The following is a 19,738-nucleotide window of genomic DNA, read 5'->3' on the forward strand; positions in this document are numbered from 1 at the left end:
ATGGCTCTCTGATTCCAAGATAAACCAACACAAAGAATTTCTCTGACTCTAGAAGCCAAGTTGCTTCTGAGTTATCTTGTCTTTAATCCTTTAGGAGTTGCATCTATACTTTTACAAACACATTTTAGATAGCAGGCACAGTACAAATGGGTAAGCCTAAAATGGAAAGGAGCTGGGGGAGAGGGTATAAAATGGCTTTAGGCGTGTTTCTTTTCATAACCTAGTATTACATGGACGTTATGTTATTCTGTGAGGCTTAGAGGAAAGGATCATATGATAAAAGTAAATTTAGTAACTTCTTCTGACAAAATATGGAGAACTATGTCAACTGAAAAGCCTCCTGTAAAAACATCTAGCAACAAATTTTAAAAATCTAGAAATGTGTTTACATTATAATAATATTAATAAAAACTTAAAACATTTAGATGGGTTCCAAAGCCAGATGGGTGTTACACTACACGTCTGTAATCCCAGGGACTCAGGAGGCTGAGGCAGAAGGATCAAGGTCAGCCTGGGCAATTTAGTAAGAACCTATCTCAAAGAGAGGGGGGCAGCAGCTGAGGATGTAGCTCAATGGTAAAGTGTTCAATAAAGTAAGAAAACTATCCAGTACCAGAAGGGCAGGGGCAGGGTCAAGGAGGATGGGTCATCAGCCAGAAGCAAGTATAGATGACTATGTGGGAACAGAGCTTGGGCAGAGGATGAGTTGTTATATGTGAGACCTTCCTAGGACCAGGACCCCCAGAAGTCTACAGATTAGACTTCAAGGGTAAAACTGCACTCTGCCCAAGCGTGAGAAAATAGGAATCAAGTGTGGCTCTCTTCCACTGAACCCTACAAGACACCTAAGGGTTGATGACTTTGAGCCTCAAATGTTTGGATCGCAGAGGCATACCATCTGCCACAGTAAAAAATGATGCACAATCATGGATATTTCAACATGGGGGGGAATGATCCACCGTAACTGAGAAATCAATAGAGCCAAAACAGTAAAACACCCCTCCTAATAACTTCATTTAATTAAAATCTCAGCTCAAAACTAGAAAATAATTTTAAAATTATTTAAGAACTAAAAGAAGGAAGTAGGACTATGAGAAGGAATAAGATATTGTCACACTGATTGATGCATACCTGTGATCCCAGCAGATCCAGAGGCTGAGGCAGGAGGATCCCAAGTTCAAAGCCACCTTCAACAATTTAGTGAGGCCCTAAGCAATTTAGCAAGACCCTGTCTCTAAATAAAATATAAAAAGTGGCTGGGAAGGTGGCTCTGTGATTAAGGACCCTTGGGGTTCAATTCCTAGTACCAAAAAAAAGTAAAAAACTAGGTAGGTTTTCTTAATAATTAAATATAACTTCTAAAATTAAAAAAAAACTAATAGAAAATTTTTAAAGTGTGCGGAATGGATTAAAAGGCAAATTGGTCAAAGCTAAAGAGAGTATTAATGACCTGGAAGACAGACAATAAGAAAATAAACCAAAATACACTAATTTTCTGTTTGGTTTCTGAAATCCTTTCAATGTTTGCTTAGGGGAATGATTTTTTTAAAAAGCTAATTTTTTTTCTCTGCTCAAGACTGTTTTTTGTAATTTTTAGGACAACCTCCAAACCCAAAAAGAAATAGATGTCCAAATACAAAGAATAGAGATAATCAAAAACAACCCCAATCCTCTTTGATCTATTTAATAGAACATAAGAGGAAAGAAAGGCTCAGAAAAATCAAGATCCACAAAAAGCACAATAGGATGTGGCTAAAAACAAGTCCAAATAGAACGATAATCACCACAAATGAAACATTTTTTTTCCTTAAGAGACAAAGGTCATCAGATCGGAATATTTTGAAAATTCAATTATATGTCACTGTCACTTCTAATAGAGACCAACATCTAAGACATAAAAGAAATGTTGAAAGTTAAAACAAAAATTAAAAGGGAAAGGAATGAAGGCAACCTATGAGGCAAATGCTGTTCTGCCGCAGTCTGGCTGGGCACAATTCAGGAGCCATGTATCAAGCGGGACATGAACTTTATTTTTAGAACACACTCTACACCACAGGAGCTCTTCAGCAATTCCCTCAGAGTCCAACTGCCACCACTGGCTTTCCACAAGCCTCTCAAACACCCCCCCACACTCCTCCTGCTCTTGAGGCTGATTGGCTGGGTCACGTGGGCGGAGCCAAAAAGTCCCCCAATGAGCAGCTCCATGGTCTGAAAGGGCAGAGAAACAGCCCAATGAGCATCACTGCAGAGGAGCCAATCAGCTGGCAGCTGGAAGTTTGCTGGGGCCCCTTCGGCTGTGGCTCTCAACACTGTTCAAAACACCAGTACAGCTGTGTTACTATCAGTTAAAACAGACACCTAGGGGCTGGGATGTGGCTCAAGCGGTAGCGTGCTCTCCTGGCACGCTCGGCCCGGGTTTGATCCTCAGCACCACATACAAAGATGTTGTGTCCGCCGATAACTAAAAAAAAATAAATATTAACAACAATAACAAACAAAAAAAAAAAAACAGACACCTAGGGTAGTGGCACAATTGAAAACAAGGATAGTTTTCTCAAAGGATAATTAAATCAAATTATGTTAACAAAACACTTCATCAGGAAGATGCCTCGGAAGTATCTAGTAACATTTCAGAAAATATGTACCAGAAATTGACAGAATTATAAAAGAAATTAACAAATCGCTGATCATGGAGGGAGAAGTTAACAGAATTGGTGAATTCATCTGTGGCTATTGGACCCAGAAACTTCAACCACATAATTTAGAAGTTGTTGTAATAAAGTATATAGTGCCTGACAGTTTGATAAGCAATTTCTACCAAATATGCAAGGGACACATAATCCCCATCTTATTCTAAGTGCTTCTGATAAGAGAATGTGCAGGAATGTGCTAAATTCATCTCATATGTCTTAGTACTTTTTTTTTTTTTTTTTTTTTTGGTGATGGGGATTGAACCCAGGGCCTTGTGCATGTGAGGCAAGCACTCTATCAACTGAGTTATATCCCCAGCCTTAATAATTATGATATAATTAATATAATTATAATACCAAAAAGAAAATGGACATTATTATAGAGGGATAGTGAGGTGATCTCATTTAAAAACATAGATATTGATACTAAATAAAGAATATCCAACAAATCCAGAAATGTATGCATAAAATACATCATCACTAAGTTGAGTTTATTCTGAGACTGCAAGATGTTTAATCTTAGACCATCTATGAGTTTATTGCATTAGCTGCTTCAATAAGAATTATATGATCATGTCAACAGATGGGAAAAAGCATTTGTTAAAATTCAACCCTCAAATCAAACTAGAAAACAGACAGGAACTTACTTAGACAGATAAAAATACCAAAATTGTTAGGTTCCCATCAATGGGACATAATACCTGAGAAAAATCAACTCAGTAGAGGAAAGATTTATTTCTGCTCACAAACTCAGAGGTTTGGGTCCTTGGCCACTGTGCACTGTTGCTTATGGGCCCTCAGTGCGGGGAGGGTGTGGTAGAGCAAAGCTGCTGACCTCATGGCAGAGAGGAGGCAGAGATAGAGAAAGGGGAAAGGGACAAGATATGCCCTTCAAGGACATGCTCCTATGACCTACTTCTCCAACCAGGCCCTACCTCCTGAAGCTCCTGTCACCTCCCAGTACCACCACAGGCAGACAAACAAGCCTTTAGTACATGGCCTTTGGGGGACATTTTAGATTCAAACCATAACAAAGACCAACACAAACAGATACAAATAGGACTGTAAATTATAAAAGTATGTTTCCTTGGAAAGGTATTTGTTAAAAACAGGAATAACATAAGGATGCTCAGGGATGTGGCTCTACTCACTGGAGAATAAGAGATTCCAGCCAGTGAGATAGGACATCAGGACGTGAGATGAAAGAACATAAAGATGGAAAGAAAGAACCTCTCATCAATCATCATGCGTTGATTACCCACATGCAGAAAACCCATAAGACTTAAAAGACATTATTAATAAAAGAATTGAGCAAGCTTTGCTAGATGGAAGAGCAACATACAAAAAAATCTATTGCTTTCTTAATACTAGCAGATAAATTGAAAATATCCTTTGGTGGAGAAAGCTTCCATTTATAGTAGCAGCAACATATGTAGGATACCTTGGCATCAATTTAATAAAAGATACATAAGGCAGAGCCAATATTACAGCCCTTTCTTGAAAGACATAAAAAATATCTACACAGATGGAAAGATAAATCATATTCTTGAATGGGAAGACTTAGTGTCATGAAGATGTCAATTATACCAGTCTGTATATTCAATATGGAAAAAGAATCCAAGCCTATTTTTTAAGGAAGTTGATAAACTGTTGCTAAAATGTTTATATAAGTCATCCAAGAGGAATTTAAAGAAGTAGAAGGTGAGGAAATTTCCCCTATCATGATTTATTATAAGGTTATTGTAATTAAGAAAATGTGGAATTGATGAGGGGTAGAATAGCCCAGAAACAGACCCAGCAAGTATGCAAAACCTGGCATATCAAAGAAGTGCTGCAGATCAGAAAAGCAATGCTGGCCACTTGGTAAGACGTGCTGGACAACTGTTCTTACACAAAGAAAAAACTAGAATCAAGTTCTTTCCTCATGTACAAAAGCAAATTCCAAATAGATTAAAGGTTTTTTTAAAAAAAAAAAAAAAACTTAATGCTTTCAGGAGAAAATATTTTTGTGAACCTGAAAAAGTTTTCTCATTTACTGCACAACAAAAACCCTCATAAACCATGAAGTTAAAAATTGAAAAACAAACCAATTTAAGATTGCTACTTCAAATTGATAAACCAACAAATAATTATCTCCCAAATAAGTAAAAATTTTTCTAAAAATTCATAAGAAAAACACAAACATTCCAATAGAAAGTACAGAAAGGATATGAATGGCTAAATCACAGGAGAGGAAATGACTGGCAAATACACTTAAAAAGGGTGCACAACTCACAAACTATTAAGATGAACACCAAAAACATGAGATATGATCTTGCACCCCCATCAGATTAGCAAAAGCCAGGGAAGGCCAGTGGCCATCAAGATCAAATGCTGGGAAGGAAATGGAGCCACAGAAACACCAGTGCTGCTGGTTGGAATGGAAATTCCCATAGTCCTGGTAGTAGGCAGACTAATGCTCCCCAAAATGTGCACATTTCATCCCTGCAACCTGTACACATTAGACAGAATTGCTATGTAAGACCATCCAGATTATCCAGGTGGGCTCAATGTAATCGCAGGGGTCCTTAAAAGTGAAAGAGGGAGCCAGATGGGGTGGCTCATGCCTGTAATCCTAGTGGCCCGATAGTCTGAGGCAGTAGAATAAAAAATTCGAAGTCAGCCTCAGCAATTTAACCAGGCCCTAAGCAACTTAGTGAGACCCTGTCTCAAAACAAAAAATAAGAAGGGCTGGGGATATGGTTCCGTGGTTAAGTGCCCCTGGGTACAAAAAATATATATGGGGGGGGGGGGAGACGAACACAGGTATGTGCTCAGTGTCTCAAGATCCACAAGGAACCAAGACTTGCCTGCAGTTGGTCTTCATCTGGTGAAACTTATGTCAGACATCTGAACTTCATTGTCACTCTAGGCACTAACTGTGATAATTTCTTACACAACTATAGAAAACTAACACCAAATTTCTTTACAAAAGAAATTCAGGAACATCTAGAAACTGACTTTCCAGGGGCACACCACCATCTTGCTGCTGAATTATGTGGTCCTGGGGACTGTGAACTTCACCTGAGAACATTCTAGAAATTCAGAAATGCTTCCTGATTAAAAAGAACGTGTTCATTTGTGAGTGAAACTTATAGGATCTCTACATCTAGCTGTCTTCATCAGTCTGGTCCAGAAAAGTTCTTCTGCACTGATTTTTGTATTATTTTATTAAAATTGAAGTCAGCTGAAATGACTAATCTCGGGATTTCCCCTTCAACACTCCCCGGGCCTTTAGCCAGCACTGAACCAAAAAGCCATGGCAGTTTCCTGTCCTGAAGTCCAGCTGCAGTCCATTCAATATGACCTCGCTCATCAGTTGATCAGAGTATGTACACAAGTGCATTCTAGGACCTGATGTGTTCTGTACAGATGGTGTACTGCATTAAAACTTCCTGACCCTTTAAAGAGAAGCTCTTAGTAAAACAAACAGCAAACAAACAAAATAAGTTATTTAAAATCACAATGTTGAAACTAGACTCTGAAAAACACAACTTCTTTTAAAGAGAGAGAGAGAGAGAGAGAGAGAGAAGGAAGGAAACTGAGTATTTCTACACACCTGTACCGTGGCCATGTTTGAGATTAATTCTATAAAGTGCATATGGAAAAAGCAGCTCTTGTTATTTTTTTATACATTTGGCTTTATCCAGAGTTACCCTTTCACTGAATGTAAATATTGATATTCTGAAAATCCTAGCCATCTTTCCTTAATGCTTGTAACTAAATGTCTCTTATATGTAAGGTTGTTCCCAGTACCTAATGAAGGGCTGTATGCTTCATTTCTGCTGATCTGAGTCTTTCTGGGTAGGTCTCCTATACACAAAGCCAAGTTTAAAGTAAAAGTAAACAGAGCCAAGACAACTCTTGTTCAAGAGATCCCTAGAAACCAATCCCCCAAGACACTTAAGTACTTGAGAGGATTTTTGGAAAAAAAAATCCATAGCATAAAGCGATAAGCAGATGTTTCCCATATGTCGTTTGCAGATCAGTCCCTGTAGCTTATATGACCTTTTTCTCTTGAAATTTTGCCATTTTAAATGCAGTTATCTTGTATGTCTTTGAGGCAAAACACATGTGACAAACAAGCTGAGTTTAAACTGCTCTTGAAATCGTGCAGAAATTGGGGATTTAAATTTGCAAGGCTACTTTCTAAACTCTCCAGGGCATAGCTTCCAGATCATTCTTCTGACGCTCACCTTTGTGGCTCAGGAATGTGGGCACATTCCTCTGCATGCCTTTTTGGTTCAGTTTCACAGAGTTTTCCAGGTTCCCTCTATGACCCTGCTGGCTTTTCACTTCAACATCAAGGATTCTTGATCAGAGCCGTTTCCTTCTCAAGGATGTGGTCTGTGACTGTCCCTCAGGTGGCATGACTTGGGAAAAATGTTCATAAGGTAATAATGCTGATTATATCACATTATTATTAGGGTATCAGTTTAAATCAAGCTTTAAGTGATTTTTGAGAACAAGATGCTTTGTGATTTTGTGTGTTTGTTTTTATACCAGGGATGGAATCCAGGGGCGCTTAACCACTGAGCCCCATCCCCAGCCCTATTTGTTTGTTTGTTTGTTTGTTTGTTTTGGAGACAGGTTTATCTAGGGCCTCCAACTTGCTGAGGCTAACTTTGAACTTTCGATTCTCCTGGCTCAGCCTCCCAAGTTGCTGGAATCGCAGGCGTGTGGCGATGCTGTGTGTTTTCAACAGAAGTGGTGGCAGGGGTCTGTACTATTTCGTGTGTGAGTACAGAGGAGTTGCTTTGGCAATGTGGCATTTCTGTGGTTGGGGGCTGGTGACATTGCCACTCCCTTGTGTCTCCTCCACAGGAAACACCATGTTGCTGAGGGTGTTGCCTGCCGTGTGTGAAGAGCAGCCTCAGCCCATCCACCGACACCTGACAGGGCTCCTGACCTTGATGCCTCAGCTGGAGCAACCAGAGCAGTACCATCTCCTTCGGCTTCTGCACGTGGCAGCGAGGAGTCGACAAGTGGAGGTAAGAAGTGTGTGCAGACGCCGTGGTCCACACAACCTGCGTGGTTCCGGATGGTGGGACAGGATGTGAGCGCAGTGTTCCCTCACCCATCTCCACAGGAAGGCCTTCACCTCCTTAGTTAGGATTTTACGAGCACATGTAAGAATACACACAGGTGTATTTGGTGAGGAACTGGCTCATGCAGTAATGAGGCCAAGCTGTCCCATCTGTTGTCTGAAAGATGGAAACCCAGGAAAGACAGTGACACAGTTCAAGTGCACACTCCTGAGAACTGGAGGACCGATGGTGTCCGGCCCTGTCTGGGGGCAGCAGAACACCAGTGTTCCTGCTCAAGCAACAAGGCAGAGGCCACTCTCCCTTCCCGCAGCTTTTTGTTCTATTTAGGTCCCCAACCAGTTGGATGGTGCCCTCCTGCTATGGAAGGGCAATCTGCTTGACTCAGTCTACCCACTGAAGTGCTGATCATGTCCCAAAATATTCTCACAGGCCTTTCGGAAATAGCGTTTATGCAAATGTCAGAGCACCTGAGACCCAGTCAAGTGGACACATAGTTAACCACCACAGGTAGTAAAAGTCACCAAGTGCAAACTTGTAGCCATTGTAGGATGACTTTCCTACCAGTCTAACAGGGCTATGTAGGATGCCTGTTTTACCCCTGGAGCTGCTCCTGACCTGGAGGACACCCAGAGAGGAGCTAGAGGGTGCCAGGAAGGAGGAAGTGGAATTGGATTCTGAAGGATTCCATGCTTAGCCAAGATGGATGGTGAACCCCAGGCTGTATCAATTACGGTGGCACCTGTGCTCCCTCCCCCTAGAGTGTCAATATTTGGCGTCAGGGGATGGATGGGTGCAGGCAGTCATTTACCGTGGACAGTATATGGAAGGGAAGCTTAGGAAATGACCATGTGAGTATAGGCTGCCAATTCAAAAGGGCCAGAGAAAACCAGGAGAATTAAAAAAAAAATACACACACACACACACACACACAGTAAGAATAAAGAAATGGAAGGTATGTAACTAAATAGTAGAAAGGACAGGGTGCTGGAGGAAGCTAGGGAAAGTGTTCCATTGCGCAAGTGGAGGAGTCGGTTTCAGAAAGGATCGAGAATGGAAAGGAAGGTTGAAGGTACAGTGCTGTGTGGGGTGAGGAGTGGCCTGGAGGGTCACTGGTCCCCTCAAGGGAGGCCACTGAGTGGACTCCCAGGGGAGGTGCATTCATCAGCTACTGGAGCTATGATAAAGCACACCAACTTAGTGGTTTAAAGCAACACGAGTTTTTATCTTTAGAACTCCGCAGGTCAGGACCAGCGGGGCTGATTCCCTCTGGGGATCTGGGGATCTGTTGTCCTTTCTGACTTCCAGATGTGGCTGGTGTTCTGTGGCTTGTGCCTTCAACTCTCATTCCTGCTCTTCTCATCCTGCCTCCATCGCTGCCTCTGGTACCCTCTTCTCCCTCCCTCCTAGGAGGATGCTTTTGGCCACACGGGGGCTGTCCAGATACTTCAGGCTAATCTGCCCATCTCAAGATCCTTAACTTTATCCCATCTACAGAGTTCCTTTGGCCACACAAAGTAACACACCTGCAGGTTCTGGGGACTGAAACATAGATATCTTTGGGGGACCATTATTCTTCATACCACAGGAGGAGCCTGGGGACCAGGTGATACGGAGAGAAGGGAGGAGTGACCCAAAGGCCAAACATGGCTTCACAGACAACTGATGTGCCATTCTATCTGCACATTGAGAGCAGGAGCAAAGCACACATCGTAGGGGGTGGGTTCAGTAGAAGTTCCAGAGGGATCTGAGGAGAGGATCATAATTCAAGTTGTTTCCCAGAGTAAAGGCTGGATATGAAGGTAAATGAAGACAAAAGGACGCTCACTTAAAGGATGAGGAGGGAAAAGGGCTGGGGGCCACCCACCCCATATGGTGGGATGCAAGAGAGAGAGGACCCCCCCCCCCCAGCCACCATGGTACTCTAGGAGCTTCCATCCAAACGCTGTGCTGCCCAGAGGCACAGGGAGGGCTTATGAGCCCTGTCCTCACAACCTCCAGAAGGTTGTCCTGGATGAACCTCAGGCCACCGAGCCTTAACATCCATGCTGCCACACCTGGACGTTTCTTGCTACTCTTTCCTGGCTGTTCCAGTCCTTTAGATGGCAGCTAAAACATGCCGTGACTCTTCTCTGCTCCTTTTTCCCTCCGTTCCCACCACAGCAGAGTTGTGTAGTGGACTTGTCTGCACTGGCCCCTCTCCTCTGGGCCACCTTGACCCAGGCAGGTGCTTTAGACATGAGAACCTCCTGATCATCCCACATCCCCAGGGCTGGTACTGCACCTGGAGTGGACACAGAAGTCCTTTCATGGATATTTGCTACATGGATGAGTTAGTATTAGTGCCTAAATCTGTGGGGAACTTGATCATTTTCAAGGACTTTTTATTTACATTTAATATCTCATTAAATCCTGCAAATAACTCTGTGATGTGTTATTCCCCGCCGCCCCCCCCCCCGGTTTTTGTTGGTCAAAATGGATCCTCTGCAAAATAAACTTGCCCCTCGTCACCTGTGTAGTAAGCATTGAGACAGGTCCAGGGCTTTGAAGCCAGACCCTCTGGCTCCAGCTCCCTCCTCTCCTGGCCTAGGGAGGTCACTGAGTCCCTCCCACTTGAGAAGCTGCGAGGGGGTTCTCTCAGTGCTGGCCCCGGCTGACAAAGGGCACTGATAGTGGCTGAGCTCATGCCATGTACCCGGCCCTGAGTGGGTGTTCTGCAGACATTACCTCATCCATTCCCCACAACAAGCTTTTTATTTTACACACGGAAAAGCGGGAGTTTGGAGAGATTACCAGCAGCGGTGGAGACAGGGAGTGGCTTGGCGAGGTGGCTTTTCACACATGCCTTAGTCTTATCAGCCGGACCAGTTTTTATCTGGGTGATTCCATGTCTCTCTCCAGTCAGAATAGCCTCCCCAAAACCACCCCTTACAGACAATCTGAGTCTGACGCTAGTGAGGTGACTCCCAGAGCCAGATAGGTGAGGCCCAGTGACCGCATAACCTAGTCTGGTTCCAGCCAGTGGAATCTCTCAACACTAAAAGGTTGAGGGGCCAGGCTGCAATGCATGGAGCAAGTGGGTGTTCCAGGGAAGTTGGTAGAAGGCGCAGGGCAGTGACAGTCCGAGGGCAGGCTAGACAAGAGGAGGAGGAGAGCTGAAGGCAAGAGGAGAGGGTGAGTACAGACTTGGGTGGGAATTGTGGGTGCTGAGTGTGAGTCCCAGGACCAGGAGGACAGGGTTAGGAGGCCCCTGCAGTGACATGTGGGGACTCTGCTGTTCAGCATCCTTCCAGGTGCAAGGAGTTGAAAAGGGAAATAATGGCCCTGCTGGTCTCCTGTGGGCCTTCCCTTCACATGCAGGCTGCCCTCACCTGCCCCTTAGCCCTTCTGCAACTCTCTGGGCCTAAGCTGCCACAGGCCGTGAGATGCAGGAGTGGCCGGTTCAGCTCCTCTCCCCTTTGTCCTTAATTAGACAGTGGGCAAGGGGACAGGAGGAACTGTGGAGGCAGGGCTCGCTAAGAGAAGAAAGTGAGTGAGTGGTAATAATCAGAAACACATACTGCAGCCAGGCACAGTGGCCACACCTGGAATCCTAGTGACTCAGGAGGCTGAGGCAGGAGGATTCGAGTTCCAGGACATCCTCAGCCACTTAGTGAGGCCCTAAGCAACTTAACAAGACCCTGTCTCAAAACAATACACACGTACACACAAAGAACTGGAGATGTAGCTCAGTGGTCGAGCACCCCTGGGTTCAATGGCAAAAGCCCCAGTACCTAAAAAAGAAAAAGAAAAGTAAGAAAAAAAAATATGCAGACTGCTGCTCTCAACTTAAATCTAGTTCATTTCACTTCAGGCCAAATAAGCAGCTAAACAGGGAAGGCTTTGACCCTGTGAGATTGTGATTAAAGTGGAACCTTGATTTCCGCGTAAGACAACGGACTGACTCTCAGAGGTAGACGGTGTGGGCCTGTAGATGGGAAATGTGCAGGTATTTCCTGTTTCCTGTTGGCCCTTCACACCACCCACCCACCCTCTGACAAGAAGAAGACAGCTCTCTAGGTCTGGAGGGTCAAGAGTAGACCCTCAAAAGATGTTCTCTACATAAGCTGGTGGGAGAGCTTCAGCACCCCCCATGTTGAACTCTGGGCTGTGGTTGGCTGGGCAGGGGGACCCCATTCTTCATCTTGGCCTTTGGGCCCTTCTTTTCAAGAAACTATTATTCCCATGAAGAGAGGCTTCCCTGCTCATGACCTATGGTTGATACCTCCAGAGAACCCTTGGGATCCATTTCTAGGAAAAGGCTGGGCAGTCAGTTTTCCAAGTGGCCCTGATGACAATCAGCGCTGTCTGTTCTTGGCCGTCACAGCCCTGCCACAGTCTAGCCAGCAAAAGGAACAGCCTCTAGCGGCATGTGTGTACACCTCTGTTTTCCTCAGGACCTGACCCTCTGAAGGGTGGTGCAGCCCTCCGTGGAGTGACCCAGAGGAGCTGCGGGGGGTGGCTCCCTGCAGAGAGAGGCTTCTCACCGGGCAGCATAAAACATTCCTCCTCCGCAAATGCCCAGCCCTGCAACTCCTAACAGCGCTGCGGGCTGCCAGCACTCAGGTCAGCCTGGGTGTTTACTGAAGGTGAGAATTCATCCACGGAACATCAAGAAGAAGGAGCCATGGAATACAGGGACCTCTCTCAAACAGCCCTTGGAGCCGAGCCCTGGTTGTCAATGACATGTTTTTTTTTTCATTGTGGTGGGAATGACTCATAAAGGAAAGGGTGGCAATCATTTTGAAGATTTCTTGAGATTCATGAATTTAATGCCAGTCAAACTGACTGAGAGAGAAAGTTGGGCTTCAGGGTTAATTTAAGAGGCAGTGTGCGGGTGCCCACGTGTCTCCCTTTTACTCTACACACAGGAATTTAAATGTCTTTCACTGCCAATTCAGTTATGGCATGGTCTTCAGAGGACCCTGTCCTTAAGGTGCCCATGGCCTGGAGAGATGAATCCACAAAACTTGAACTCAATGACTGAACACTAAGCTCATGAACAGCCTCGTGTGGAAGCACAGAAAAGTGGGCCATGACCATAGCCGTCGAGGCTGGGGCCCCGTCCACTGGCTATGGAGGGCTCTGGTCTGCCCTCCCTCTCATGCCCCATCCCTACCCACTCACTGACTCCAGATGTCTCAGTTGGAATCTGGAATGTTCCCCAAAGGCTTGTCCCCAGTGCAACAAAGGTTCGAGCTGGGGTTTTGAGGAGTGATTGGATCAGGAGGGCTCCAACCTCATGGGTGGATCAGTAGTCTGATGACATGATTGGAGGTGGTAGAAATTTTAGGAGGTGGGACCAAGTTGGAATAGGTCACTGGGGACATGCCCTGGTGACTTGTTCCTGGCCCCTTTTCTCTCTTCTCCTCCTTTTCTCCTTCTTCCCAGCTTTCCTCCACCACACCCTTCCACCATGATGCTCTGCCTCAGCTCAGGCCCACAGCAGTGGAGATGCCAAGCATGGCCTGAGACCTCTGAGACCACGAGTCCTAATAAATTTTCCTCCTTCAAGTGATTCACATCAGGTGTTTGGGTCACATCGAGGCAGTGCTGACTGACACACAGCTGGCCGTAGCCCTGGACTGTTCTTGGACAACACAGGTCTGCTTTCATCAGTCATATAGGCCTGGGTGCTCAGGCCTGTCCAGAGGGCCTTCAGAGGACAAGCCACGCCAGCAATGTGACCTGTATTTCTGAGGGGTGGCTTAGGTGACCTTCATGGGTGAGCCAGGATGTTCGAAAAGACAAAAGTAGGAAGAGAGGGGCAGGGGCAAGGCAGGCAGGGTCAGAGGCTGAGGGCCAGAGCTCCATTCCCTCTGAAGAGCCCCAGATGATACTTCAGACCGAACAGCCCCATGGTTTCACCGCAGGTTTGTCAGTTTTGTGGAGCAGGGAAGCATTTGGGCGTGTGATATGCACCTCTAGTGGGAGTCCAGCCCAGGTCCTGAGGGGGTGGGTGGACCAGAGGGAAGATGGAATTTGGAATTATGAGACATCTGTGTTCAGGCACTGTGGTGCCAGTGCCGTGCAGTGGGGCCTCAGGGAAAGGCAGAACAAGTACCTGCTAGTAAACATGCTACATGGCTTGTGACCTTGCCAGGCCGACCTTGGGCCATGAGAGAGCTTTGAGGTCTCTCAGGGAGGTCATGGGATCAGATTGGGGTTTTAGGATAGGTTCCCTGGTGGCGCTGAGGAGGCTAAATAGAAGGCAGAGGCTTGGGGCAGGAGGCCAGCTTGGGAGCTCCTTCCACGACTCAGGAAGGGGCCCTATGCCATGCCAGCTTCCTTCTCAGCCATCTATGTCTCAGTGGCGGCTCTGTCTGCAGCAATATGGGGCCCTCTTTGATTCATGCAGCCAGCTCCCCATGAGGCAGTATTGAAGACCCAGCCCACGAACGTACCGGGTGTTTGGAAAATAAAGTCCTCCTAATCTAGCAATAATCTCTCTAAAGCCCAAAGCACCATTTTTCTTTCATGTGTGATAAACTTTAAGAAGCATCCATCTTTTTTACCACCAACTTAATCAACGTTGGACTATTAGGAATTCAAAGCAAAATAATCAACTTCTGTTTATTGGTAAAATTGTTATTGCTTTGTTTTAAAAATTCAGAACTTCTCTTCTGTGTCCAGCTGTCTGTGTGTGTATGTCCTGTGTGTGTGCCCCCTTTCCTTATTTCTTTTCTTCTTTTTTTTTAAGAGAGAGTGAGAGAGGAGAGAGAGAGAGAGAGAGAGAGAGAGAGAGAGAATTTTTAATATTTATTTTTTTTTAGTTCTCGGCGGACACAACATCTTTGTTGGTATGTGGTGCTGAGGATCGAACCCGGGCCGCACGCATGCCAGGCGAGCGCGCTACTGCTTGAGCCACATCCCCAGCCCTCTTTTCTTCTTTTTTTAAAAAAATAAATTCTTTTTTAGTTGTAGGTGGATACAATACCTTTATTTTATTTATTTGTTCTTTAATGTAGTGCTGAGGCTCAAAGCCAGGGCCTCACATGTGCTAGGAGAGTGCGCTCCACTGAGCCACAACCCCAGCCCCCCTCCTTCCTTCCTCTTTTACTCTATGAGGCTACAGACACATCCCACTCTTGTGAGGTTTGAGATAGATGGGCTGAAGTTTAAATTTAAAAATGAAGTTAGTGTGGTTAAAAACGCGTGTCGCAGAGCCCTCTGTTCCAGGAATAAGTACCTGCGGGGTGAGGGATAGGAAATGGAACTTTTGGGGAGGGGCCAGGAAATGTGTGAGCATTTTCCATTTCTGAAGGCCTGGGTTAGGTATGTTGCCTGACCTGCAGCAGCTGGCTGACACTTGTGCCCTGTGTGCCCAGGTGGTGTCTCTGCAGGACACAGGCCCTCCCAGTTGCACAGGCAATGTTTAGAGGTCACGTGTGCTCCTCACCAGGAACTCACCCTCTCCTTTCCTCCCCAAGTGCTGGATATGACAGGAAGTTTCCATCTACACTCAGGGTCCTAGTTATCCAAGAACTGTCTTTGTCGTGCCCTGTAATGTTACATGTGACTCATGACAGCAGCTGTGTTTAATTAACATTTCAACAGCTCTGGATGGGGGTGATATTCTATTCAATGCTACCCAGAAAATTAGATTTGCCTTCCTTTGATTTTTTTTTCCCCTCAAATATTTACCAACCCACCTTCTGGCCAGGCTGTGCGGAGCTAACTAGTGGTCTAGACCTGCAGTGAGAGGCAGGCGTGAGAAGGACCTGCGCAGAGCCCCAGAAGACATAGCAGAGCTTCTTCAGGGCCCTAGACCGAGAGGGAAGAGGTTCTGAGGAAGCAGCAGTTAATTGAAGGCCTCAAGAATGATCAGGAGTTGATCCAGCAGATAGGGACAACAAGCCTTCCAGGTAGAGCTAGCCACAGGGGTAAAACCCCCAAACAAGAGCAAGCACAGCCAGTGGGGTAGGAATCACTTCAGAAAAGCTATGTTAAGCTTCCGTCTTGACAGCAAGGTCAAGTAGAAGAACTTTAAGAAATGAAGGGAGAGCCGGGCATGGTGGCTGCACCTAAAATCCCAGTGACTTGAAGGCTGAGGCAGGAGGATCACAAGTTTGAGGTCAGCCTCAGCAATTTAGCAAGGCCCTAAGCAACTTAGTGAGACTCTGTCTCAAAATAAAAAATAAAAAGGTCTGAGGATGTGGCTCAGTAGTTAAGCACCCTGAGTTCAATCTCTGGTACCTAAAAAAGTTTATAAAAGGGTCACATTTTCTAATATGAATTATTTCATCCTTATATTCATAAAAGCACTAAGAAACAAGAAAAGGCAGTGGTAATATGGTGGAAATCATTTTGCTTTAATAATTTCATCTTCTTATTCTTGTTTCAAAATGGAAAATTGAAGAGAATGTGGAGCTCTTTCCTCCTTCCTTATTTTTATTATTAACATTTCTAAGCAGTATGTTGCCAGTTTGAAGGCTTTGAGTAAAGTCACCAAGGACCTCTTTCATACTTATATTAAGTCCTCCGAACTGCAGCTCCCCTGGTTGTTTCAGGGGATGTAACTTTGCTGGGACACAACACATCAAAACTAGATTGACAAGTAACTGCATCTGAGCATTTTATAAACTACTCTCTGCAACACAAGGCTCAGATTAAAAGAAGAAGCAAACATCAGGCCTCGAGATTTTATTGTGAATGTTAGGTTCCGAAGTGTAGAGGTTTGCTTCTGTCCCAGCGAGAGTGACAATCCCAGGTGTGCTGAGTTCTGTTTTAATGCTCGACATACTTGCTTTGGAAGTTGATTCTGCTTTACTGCTTTTCTTTGTTTCTTCACTCGTCCCTCCTCTTGTCTCTCTGTAGGTGGTTCAGAAGTGTGTTCCTTTCCTAATCAGGCATTTGAAGGATGCAACCCACAATGACGTCATCCTAAACATCCTCACAGAGATCTCGGGCTACGAGCCAGCGGCGCTGGACAGCTTCCTTCCGAGGCTGAAGGAGATCGGGGAAAGGTTCCCTGGCCTCATCGGACAGCTGGCCAGGATTTATGGAGCTGTTGGGCTTGTGGATGAAGTAAGTTGGGCTTTTCTCTCCATTTCCCCGAATTCTTCTGGCACTTAAACCATTGGAGCTCCAGAGCCTCCACTTTGTCCTGGGACTTCTGGGTTCCAGTTTCTCTTTCAAACCTTTTAGAGGGACAGTGACCTCTGATTTGAACCTTGTTGGTTATGGGGACAGTTCAGGATGTAAGGACTTCCTTGCCTGGCCATCACCTGAGGAAGAAGGGGGGTTGGGATGGAGAGGGCACAAGGACAGACTCAAATCACTTAACAGCAGTGGCTCATAAAAGGCTTTATTCCATTTCTAGTAGCAGCTCCACTTAACCTGGGGGACCCTCCATAAGTACAGGATGGGGCTCAGGGACCACCTGCTCCCCACAGCCCGTAGCTGTCATGTCAGTGAGGCCTGGCTCAGCATGCTTTGAGCCCTCTGGATGATGTCACTTGGGAGAGTGAAATAAACGTTTGTGGATGTTTAAAAGATCTAGCCTAAATATTTACATAGTGGAATGTTTCAGTGGGGACAAGAGAAGGCCATCAGCGTTTGTGGGGATTAAGTGAGGAAGAAGGTTTCTAGAAATTCAGGTTCTGAGGGTGTGCATGCACATGCACACACAAAACGTGTCTCTCGGATGGTTTTTATATTAGGATTTTGAAGTTTTATACCCTTAAGTGCAAATATATTATTGACTGAAGTTTTCATTTAATTCACTTGCGCATAATTAGCTATTAGATAAACACAAAATCATCCAACTTTTAAAAGGAATTTTGTGGTTCATCAAGTTCAATCCCTTGATTCTGTACAAGATAAAAAAATTAGAAACAGAAAGATCATATGACTTACCCACACGTAGACTGAGCCAGTCAATGACCCAGTTGGAGTCAGTTCTTTGATATCCTTAATATTTCTTTTCAAATGTTGTCTTAAAAATGAATCTTTGGTGCCATTCTATTTTATTTCTGCTGAGAGTTGTGGGAAGCTCATGAGTCCTGGGCTTCCTTCTGATTCAGAACCCCTCTCCAGCCTCCCAGAAGGGGATCACTTGCCCGAGCAGCCCACTCGTGCCATGTGAGATGTCCTGGACAGGGTCCCCTGGTGTGGACTTGCTGCTTAGCAAAATCCCCCTGCTGCTATTGGGATTGTCCTGCACCTAACACCCTCTGCCTTCCGGTGCGCTTGCCCTGGCTGGCACCCTGGGACTTGCTGGTGCCAGGAGGACTTGCTGCTGTGTGTTTTGGGGACGCCTCAGCTGTCATCTGCTTGATAGACTCTGCTGACCTTGCAGATCTTTGCAAAGACCAAAAATGCAACCTCTGAGATTGAGACCCTAAAACCTTAAAAAAAAAAGCACCTCAATAGCAGTTCTTTTAGTCACAAACAATCTATGATGCATTAATATGTAGCAATGCATATTGGAGGGGACTACAGCTCCCATGAAAATTGTAATTTAAAAATCTAAAACAACATTACCCACGTGCAGCCCACGACATGCAATCATGCTGCTGTAGGGGTATCTCAGCGGAGGCTAGCCTGAGAGTTTTCTGGTGGTCACATTCGTGTGACGCTCAGAGGGTGCAGGGAAGGGCAGAGGGACCAAGTTACCTGAGGATACCTGTTCCCTGGGCATCCTTGGGGGAGAGTCCCAGGACCTGAGGAGAACTCTGCAGACTTTCATGTCCTTGTGTAAAATGGCATAGTATTTGCCTAAAGTCCTCACATATCTTCCTGTGTGTTCTACACCCTCACTATATGACTTATGATACTGACTGTAGTATAAATCATCATCCTGTATTGTTTAGGGAATAATAATTTTTGAAAATCTTCACATATTCAGTATAGGCAAAATTTTTTCCAAATATTTATCCATAGTTGGTCAAATACCATGAATGCAGAACCCACAAACACTGAAGGAGGAGAGTGATTTATATCAGAATTCAATCCTGTTTGCTTTTCGCCCTCCAAACAAAATTTTCTGGAAGTTCTGATTACCTCAACAATCAGCAGAGAACAATTATCCATCAAATAATTGTCAAATATAACTATGTACCAGGATTACATGGGGGAGATTTTAAGTAAGTCTTGGGCCCCATAGAATAGCCACTAAATCAAAATCTCCAGGAAAGGGGCCCAGGAATCTGGATTTATGGGAATATCTGCCAGGGCAATTCTGCCATAGCTATTTGTAGATCATTCCTTGGGAACCCCCGACATACAGGGTTTAAAGGGATAGACTCAGAATCATGCCTTACCCATCACCCATCCTGCCCTCCTCCAGGAGGTACCACTAATCAGTTTAATAATTTTCTAGGTGACTGATATAGCAATGTAGACTAGGTTTGATAGAGAGTAACAGAAAAAGCCAACCACAGTGAGTTAAACAGAAACAGGCACCCATTTCTCACACACAATGTCCGAGCAGCCATCTGTTCAGAGCTCCACATTTCAAAAGCACAGCTTCCTGCCTTCTTGTGCTGCTCTCCCTGAGAACACCTAGGGCACATGGCTTCCAACTCATGGTCCAGGAGGGTACTGTCTCCACCCATAGAATCAGAACCTCAGCAGCAGGAAGGGGACAGGAGGGAGGGACTCTTCCTGACAAATACAACCTTGAGTTCCCACCCCACAGGCTGAGTGTCACATGCACATGGGGGAGGGTGGAACACAGCCTGGATGCAGGAGCCTCGTGCCCAGGTTGTGGACAGAAGGGCAGAAGCACTAGTGAAGGACGAGCAGAGGTCTCTGCAGCTGGTCCAGTCATTTAGTTTCTCTGGATCTATTTTCTGTCCTCAAAAACAACAGCATCACCCTGGATACCTCCATTCCACCCGAAATTCTTTGATCCAATTAATCCATCTCGTTTAGGACCAGGCTGATAGAATCACCCACAAATGTCAGGGAGCCCCCTTGCTC

The 19,738-nt window shown here is 45.1% G+C and overlaps 1 protein-coding gene across 2 annotated transcripts in view; it reads left to right on the top strand.

Moving 5' to 3' along the window:
• Veph1 (ventricular zone expressed PH domain containing 1) overlaps nucleotides 1–19,738 on the top strand; it is a 210,018-nt gene that overhangs the window by 55,262 nt on the left and 135,018 nt on the right. For both annotated transcript variants that reach the window (XM_026392926.2, XM_026392927.2), the window contains exons 4-5: nucleotides 7,554–7,720; nucleotides 16,631–16,840. In XM_026392926.2, coding sequence (XP_026248711.2) covers nucleotides 7,554–7,720; nucleotides 16,631–16,840 — 377 coding nt within the window. The remainder of the gene's footprint in view (nucleotides 1–7,553; nucleotides 7,721–16,630; nucleotides 16,841–19,738) is intronic.

This window comes from Urocitellus parryii, chromosome 2 (assembly GCF_045843805.1).
Source record: "Urocitellus parryii isolate mUroPar1 chromosome 2, mUroPar1.hap1, whole genome shotgun sequence".
NCBI lineage: Eukaryota > Metazoa > Chordata > Mammalia > Rodentia > Sciuridae > Urocitellus > Urocitellus parryii.